Source organism: Somniosus microcephalus, unplaced genomic scaffold, assembly GCF_052327205.1.
Source record: "Somniosus microcephalus isolate GS21.2 unplaced genomic scaffold, FLI_Smic_1.0 unresolved_chr3, whole genome shotgun sequence".
NCBI classification, from domain to species: domain Eukaryota; kingdom Metazoa; phylum Chordata; class Chondrichthyes; order Squaliformes; family Somniosidae; genus Somniosus; species Somniosus microcephalus.
Window position 1 is genome coordinate 20,389,085 of NW_028225181.1, and position 7,431 is coordinate 20,396,515.

The window sequence follows — 7,431 nt, forward strand, 5'->3', positions numbered from 1 at the left end:
GCCACCTTCTCTGGACTCTTTCTCTTTATTCCTCCCCCCCCTACTTTTTCTTTTTATTTTGTTGTTGGTTGGGTTCCGTATAGTTGCCAGACTCAACTCTACAAAGTAGGCCAGAGCTGAGGCCTACACGCAAGAAGACTTCATTGTTGAGCGTGCAAGGCAGAGAAGGAGGAGGAGTTGGAAGAGGAGGAGTGAGGAGAGAGAGAGAGAGAGAGAGAGAGAGAGGGGGGGAAAAAGCCGGCTTGGTTGAGTTGTTGAAGGAAGGAAGGAAGGAAGGAAGGAGGGAGGGAAGGAAGGAAGGAAAGGAAGGAACGAGGGACTCTTTGCTCGAGTGGACTGCTTGGGGGTGGGGGGGGAGGGGGGGCGTGGGATCAAAAAAAACAGAGCGAGGGAAGGAACCTGGATTGGAAGTTCAACGAGCCCCCCCCACAAAACGTACAAGAGCATGTCTGCAAGCGAGGAAGAAATCCAGGATGACTTCACTGAGAGCAAGCAACGGATTCAAGGTAACTCGGCCTCTACAAAGACCGGAAGGGTCTTTTGGCGGTGGTGGGGGGGGGCGGTTTTGACTTTTTTTCCTCTCTCTGCCGCTCCCCCTCCCCCGCGCGCGCTCCCGTACACTCCGCAAGGATTGCTCGTCAGAAGCCTGCGGCCTAAAGGCTTGCTCGTTCCCCAGGAGAGAGAGAGAGTTGGAGAGAGTTAAAGCATTGCCGGCTCCTCTGCCTCTCTCTCTCTCTCTCTCTCTCACTGTTAACCGTGTGGTCTGTTTTCCAGAAATGTGCATTTCTCTCTCTCTCTCTCTCTCTCTGTCCGTTAGGAGTTTCCAGAGATTAGTCGGTGCCGGACAGGGTGGAGGTGGAGGTGGTGATGGGGGTCGGGGGCTGGGAAGAAGCATTTTGCAAATTCTTGGCTGTGTTAAGGCAGGCCTTTGTCTGACAATCTCTCTCCCTCGGTGTGTGTGTGTGTCTCTCTCTGTCTCTCTTTAATCCTCTCCCTCAATATGTGTGTCTCTCTCTCTCTCTCACTTTCTTTCTCTCTCTGTCTCATTGATTCTCTCCATCTCCCTCTCCGTCCCCCTCTCTCTCTTGCTCTCTCCGTCCCGCTCTCTCTGTCCCCCCTCTCTCCCTCTGCGTCCCCACACACTCGTGTGCGTGTGCTCTCTCTCTCTCTCTCTGTACCCCCCCTTGCTCGCTCGCTCTCTCCATCCCCCCTCTCTCTGCCCCCTCTCGCTCGCACTCTCTCTCTGCCCCCCTCTCGCTCACGCTCTCTCTCTCTGCCCCCTCTCGCTCGCGCGCTCTCTCTGCCCCCTCTCGCTCGCGCTCCCTCTCTGCCCCCTCTCGCTCGCGCTCCCTCTCTGCCCCCTCTCGCTCGCAGCGCTCTCTCTGCCCCCTCTCGCTCGCGCGCTCTCTCTGCCCCCCCTCGCTCGCGCGCTCTCTCTGCCCCCTCTCGCTCGCGCGCTCTCTCTGCCCCCTCTCGCTCGCAGCGCTCTCTCTGCCCCCTCTCGCTCGCGCGCTCTCTCTGCCCCTCTCGCTCGCGCGCTCTCTCTGCCCCCTCTCGCTCGCCGCGCTCTCTCTGCCCCCTCTCGCTCGCAGCGCTCTCTCTGCCCCCTCTCGCTCGCGCGCTCTCTCTGCCCCCTCTCGCTCGCGCGCTCTCTCTGCCCCCTCTCGCTCGCGCGCTCTCTCTGCCCCCTCTCGCTCGCAGCGCTCTCTCTCTGCCCCCTCTCGCTCGCGCGCTCTCTCTGCCCCCTCTCGCTCGCGCGCTCTCTCTGCCCCCTCTCGCTCGCGCGCTCTCTCTGCCCCCTCTCGCTCGCGCGCTCTCTCTGCCCCCTCTCGCTCGCGCGCTCTCTCTGCCCCCTCTCGCTCGCAGCGCTCTCTCTGCCCCCTCTCGCTCGCGCGCTCTCTCTGCCCCCTCTCGCTCGCGCGCTCTCTCTCTGCCCCCTCTCGCTCGCGCGCTCTCTCTGCCCCCTCTCGCTCGCGCGCTCTCTCTGCCCCCTCTCGCTCGCAGCGCTCTCTCTGCCCCCTCTCGCTCGCGCGCTCTCTCTGCCCCCTCTCGCTCGCAGCGCTCTCTCTGCCCCCTCTCGCTCGCGCGCTCTCTCTGCCCCCTCTCGCTCGCGCGCTCTCTCTGCCCCCTCTCGCTCGCAGCGCTCTCTCTGCCCCCTCTCGCTCGCGCGCTCTCTCTGCCCCCTCCTCTCGCTCGCGCTCTCTCTGCCCCCTCTCGCTCGCGCGCTCTCTCTGCCCCCTCTCGCTCGCGCGCTCTCTCTCTGCCCCCTCTCGCTCGCAGCGCTCTCTCTGCCCCCTCTCGCTCGCGCGCTCTCTCTGCCCCCTCTCGCTCGCGCGCTCTCTCTGCCCCCTCTCGCTCGCGCGCTCTCTCTGCCCCCTCTCGCTCGCGCGCTCTCTCTGCCCCCTCTCGCTCGCAGCGCTCTCTCTCTGCCCCCTCTCGCTCGCAGCGCTCTCTCTGCCCCCTCTCGCTCGCGCGCTCTCTCTGCCCCCTCTCGCTCGCGCGCTCTCTCTGCCCCCTCTCGCTCGCGCGCTCTCTCTGCCCCCTCTCGCTCGCGCGCTCTCTCTGCCCCCTCTCGCTCGCGCGCTCTCTCTGCCCCCTCTCGCTCGCGCGCTCTCTCTGCCCCCTCTCGCTCGCAGCGCTCTCTCTGCCCCCTCTCGCTCGCAGCGCTCTCTCTGCCCCCTCTCGCTCGCGCGCTCTCTCTGCCCCCTCTCGCTCGCGCGCTCTCTCTGCCCCCTCTCGCTCGCGCGCTCTCTCTGCCCCCTCTCGCTCGCGCGCTCTCTCTGCCCCCTCTCGCTCGCGCGCTCTCTCTGCCCCCTCTCGCTCGCGCGCTCTCTCTGCCCCCTCTCGCTCGCGCGCTCTCTCTGCCCCCTCTCGCTCGCGCGCTCTCTCTGCCCCCTCTCGCTCGCGCGCTCTCTCTGCCCCCTCTCGCTCGCGCGCTCTCTCTGCCCCCTCTCGCTCGCGCGCTCTCTCTGCCCCCTCTCGCTCGCGCGCTCTCTCTGCCCCCTCTCGCTCGCGCGCTCTCTCTGCCCCCTCTCGCTCGCGCGCTCTCTCTGCCCCCTCTCGCTCGCGCGCTCTCTCTGCCCCCTCTCGCTCGCGCGCTCTCTCTGCCCCCTCTCGCTCGCGCGCTCTCTCTGCCCCCTCTCGCTCGCGCGCTCTCTCTGCCCCCTCTCGCTCGCAGCGCTCTCTCTGCCCCCTCTCGCTCGCGCGCTCTCTCTGCCCCCTCTCGCTCGCTGCGCGCTCTCTCTGCCCCCTCTCGCTCGCGCGCTCTCTCTGCCCCCTCTCGCTCGCGCGCTCTCTCTGCCCCCTCTCGCTCGCGCGCTCTCTCTGCCCCCTCTCGCTCGCGCGCTCTCTCTGCCCCCTCTCGCTCGCTGCGCTCTCTCTGCCCCCTCTCGCTCGCGCGCTCTCTCTCTGCCCCCTCTCGCTCGCAGCGCTCTCTCTGCCCCCTCTCGCTCGCGCGCTCTCTCTCTCCCCCCTCTCGCTCGCGCGCTCTCTCTGCCCCCTCTCGCTCGCGCGCTCTCTCTGCCCCCTCTCGCTCGCCGCGCTCTCTCTGCCCCCTCTCGCTCGCGCGCTCTCTCTGCCCCCTCTCGCTCGCAGCGCTCTCTCTGCCCCCTCTCGCTCGCGCGCGCTCTCTGCCCCCTCTCGCTCGCGCGCTCTCTCTGCCCCCTCTCGCTCGCGCGCTCTCTCAGCCCCCTCTCGCTCGCGCGCTCTCTCTGCCCCCTCTCGCTCGCGCGCTCTCTCTGCCCCCTCTCGCTCGCAGCGCTCTCTCTGCCCCCTCTCGCTCGCGCGCTCTCTCTGCCCCCTCTCGCTCGCGCGCTCTCTCTGCCCCCTCTCGCTCGCGCGTTCTCTCTGCCCCCTCTCGCTCGCGCTCCCTCTCTGCCCCCTCTCGCTCGCGCTCCCTCTCTGCCCCCTCTCGCTCGCGCTCCCTCTCTGCCCCCTCTCGCTCGCGCTCCCTCTCTGCCCCCTCTCGCTCGCGCGCCCCTCTCTGCCCCCTCTCGCTCGCGCGCCCTCTCTGCCCCCTCTCGCTCGCGCGCCCTCTCTGCCCCCTCTCGCTCGCGCGCCCTCTCTGCCCCCTCTCGCTCGCGCTCCCTCTCTGCCCCCTCTCGCTCGCGCGCCCTCTCTGCCCCCTCTCGCTCGCGCGCCCTCTCTGCCCCCTCTCGCTCGCGCGCCCTCTCTGCCCCCTCTCGCTCGCGCGCCCCTCTCTGCCCCCTCTCGCTCGCGCGCCCTCTCTGCCCCCTCTCGCTCGCGCGCCCTCTCTGCCCCCTCTCGCTCGCGCGCCCTCTCTGCCCCCTCTCGCTCGCGCGCCCTCTCTGCCGCCTCTCGCTCGCGCGCCCTCTCTGCCCCCTCTCGCTCGCGCTCCCTCTCTGCCCCCTCTCGCTCGCGCTCCCTCTCTGCCCCCTCTCGCTCGCGCTCCCTCTCTGCCCCCTCTCGCTCGCGCTCCCTCTCTGCCCCCTCTCGCTCGCGCTCCCTCTCTGCCCCCTCTCGCTCGCGCTCCCTCTCTGCCCCCTCTCGCTCGCGCTCCCTCTCTGCCCCCTCTCGCTCGCGCTCCCTCTCTGCCCCCTCTCGCCCGCGCTCCCTCTCTGCCCCCTCTCGCCCGCGCTCCCTCTCTGCCCCCTCTCGCCCGCGCTCCCTCTCTGCCCCCTCTCGCCCGCGCTCCCTCTCTGCCCCCTCTCGCCCGCGCTCCCTCTCTGCCCCCTCTCGCCCGCGCTCCCTCTCTGCCCCCTCTCGCCCGCGCTCCCTCTCTGCCCCCTCTCGCCCGCGCGCCCTCTCTGCCCCCTCTCGCCCGCGCGCCCTCTCTGCCCCCTCTCGCCCGCGCGCCCTCTCTGCCCCCTCTCGCCCGCGCGCTCTCTCTCTGCCTCTCCCTCCCTCTGCGTCCCCCCTCCCTCCCTCTGCGTCCCCCCCTCCCTCCCTCTGCGTCCCCCCTCCCTCCCTCTGCGCCCCCCTCCCTCCCTCTGCGTCTCCCTCTCGGTCCCCTCCTCTCTCTCGGTCCCCCTCTCTCTCTCTCGGTCCCCCCTCTCTCTCTCTCGGTCCCCCCCCTCTCTCTCGGTCCCCCCCCCTCTCTCTCTCTCTCTCTCTTTCTGTCTCGCTCTCTCTCTCGGTCCCCCTCTCTCAATTCAATTCAATTCAAATCGCTTTATTGGCATGACAAGGTATATCTTATGTTGCCAAAGCATCGAAAAACATTCATGGTTGAACACAAAAAATACAGATCTATCCATACAGTGTATAAACAGATATATCCCTGAGTGTATAAATATCTGGCTCTCCTGGCCCCCCCGGCTCTGGCTCTCTCGGCCCCCCCCCTGCTCTGGCTCTCTCGGCCCCCCCCGCTCTGGCTCTCTCTCTCTCTGGGTCCCCCCCTCTCTCTCTCTCTCTGGGGCCCCCCCCCCTCTCTGGCTCTCTCGGGGCCCCCCCCCTCTCTGGCTCTCTCGGGCCCCCTCTCTCTCTCTCTCTCTCTCTCTCTCTCTCGGGCCCCCCCCCTCTCTGGCTCTCTCGGTCCCCCTCTCTCTCTCTCTCTCGGGCCCCCCCCCTCTCTGGCTCTCTCGGTCCCCCTCTCTCTCTCTCGGGCCCCCCCCACCTCTCTGGCTCTCTCGGTCCCCCTCTCTCTGGCTCTCTCGGTCCCCCCCTCTCTCTCTCTCTCTCTCTCTCTCTCTCTGTCTCCCCCCCCGCCCCCCCCCTCTCTCTCTCTCAGCCCCCCCCCCTCTCTGGCTCTCTCGGTCCCCCTCTCTCTGGCTCTCTCGGTCCCCCCCTCTCTCTCTCTCTCTCTCTCTCTCTGTCTCCCCCCCCGCCCCCCCCCTCTCTCTCTCAGCCCCCCCCCCTCTCTGGCTCTCTCGGTCCCCCCCCTCTCTTTCTCTCTCTCGGGGGCCCCCCCCCTGGCTCTCTCGGTCCCCCCTCCCCCCCTCGCTCTCTCTCGGTCCCCCCCCATCTCTGGCTCTCTCGGTCCCCCTCTCTCTCTCTCTCTCTCTGTCTCCCCCCCCCCCTCTGTCTCTCGGCCCCCCCCCTCTCTGGCTCTCTCGGTCCCCCCTTCTCTCTCTCTCTCTCCGCCCCCCCCCTCTCTCTCTCGGCCCCCCCCTCTCTGGCTCTCTCGGTCCCCCTCTCTCTCTCTCTCTCTCCCCCCCCCCCCCCCTCTCTCTCTCTCCCCCCCCCCCTCCCTCTCTCTCTCGGTCTCCCCCCCCCGCCCCCTCTCTCTCTCTCGGTCCCCCCTCCCTCTCTCTCTCTCTCTCTCGGTCTCCCCCCCCCCCCCCCCCTGCCCCCTCTCTCTCTCTCTCTCGGTCCCCCCTCCCTCTCCCTCTCTCTCTCTCTCTCGGTCCCCCCTCCCTCTCTCTCTCTCTCTCTCTCTCTCTCGGTCTCCCCCCCCCCCCCCCCTCTCTCTCTCGGTCCCCCCCCCTCCCTCTCTCTCTCTCTCTCGGTCTCTCCCCCCCCCCTCTCTCTCTCTCGGTCCCCCCTCCCTCTCTCTCTCTCTCTCTCTCTCTCTCTCTCGGTCTCCCCCCCCCCCCCCCCCTCTCTCTCTCGGTCCCCCCTCCCCCTCTCTCTCTCTCTCTCTCTCGGTCTTCCCCCCCCCCCCCCCTCTCTCTCTCGGTCCCCCCTCCCTCTCTCTCACTCTCTCTCTCGGTCTCCCCCCCCCCCCCCCCCCCCCCGTCTCTCTCTCTCGGTCCCCCCTCCCTCTCTCTCTCTCTCGGTCTCCCCCCCCCCCCCCTCTCTCTCTCTCTCGGCCCCCCCCCTCTCTCTCTCTCTCGGTCCCCCCTCTCTCTCTCTCTCGGTCCCCCCCCCTCTCTCTCTCTCGTCCCCCCTCTCTCTCTCTCTCGGTCCCCCCTCTCTCTCTCTCTCGGTCCCCCCCTCTCTCTCTCTCTCGGTCCCCCCCCTCTCTCTCTCTCTCGGTCCCCCCTCTCTCTCTCTCTCGGTCCCCCCTCTCTCTCTCTCTCTCTCTCGGTCCCCCCCCTCTCTCTCTCTTGGTCCCCCCCCTCTCTCTCGCTCTCGGTCCCCCCCTCTCTCTCTCTCTCGGTCCCCCCTCTCTCTCTCTCTCTCGGTCCCCCCCCTCTCTCTCTCTCTCGGTCCCCCCCTCTCTCTCTCTCTCGGTCCCCCCTCTCTCTCTCTCTCTCTCTCGGCCCCCCCTCTCTCTCTCTCTCTCGGTCCCCCCCCTCTCTCTCTCTCGGTCCCCCCTCTCTCTCTCTCTCTCGGTCCCCCCTCTCTCTCTCTCTCGGCCCCTCTCTCTCTCTCTCTCTCGGTCCCCCCTCTCTCTCTCTCTCGGCCCCTCTCTCTCTCTCTCTCTCGGTCCCCCCTCTCTGGCTCTCTCTCGGTCCCCCCTCCCCCTCCCTCTCTCGGCCCCCCCCTCTCTGGCTCTCTCTCGGCCCCCCCCCTCTCTCTCTCTCTCGGCCCCCCCCTCTCTCTCTCTCGGTCCCCCCTCTCTCTCTCTCTCGGTCCCCCCCTCTCTCT

At 68.5% G+C, this 7,431-nt stretch overlaps 1 protein-coding gene across 1 annotated transcript in view; it reads left to right on the forward strand.

Moving 5' to 3' along the window:
* The first annotated feature begins 445 nt into the window (after positions 1-445).
* The window catches only part of LOC147091277 (ATP-dependent chromatin remodeler CHD4-like), a 97,545-nt gene continuing 90,559 nt past the window's right edge, over positions 446-7,431 (forward strand). Inside the window, 1 exon segment of the mRNA XM_085976498.1 lies at positions 446-506. Within this exon segment, the coding sequence (XP_085832624.1) occupies positions 446-506 (61 nt within the window).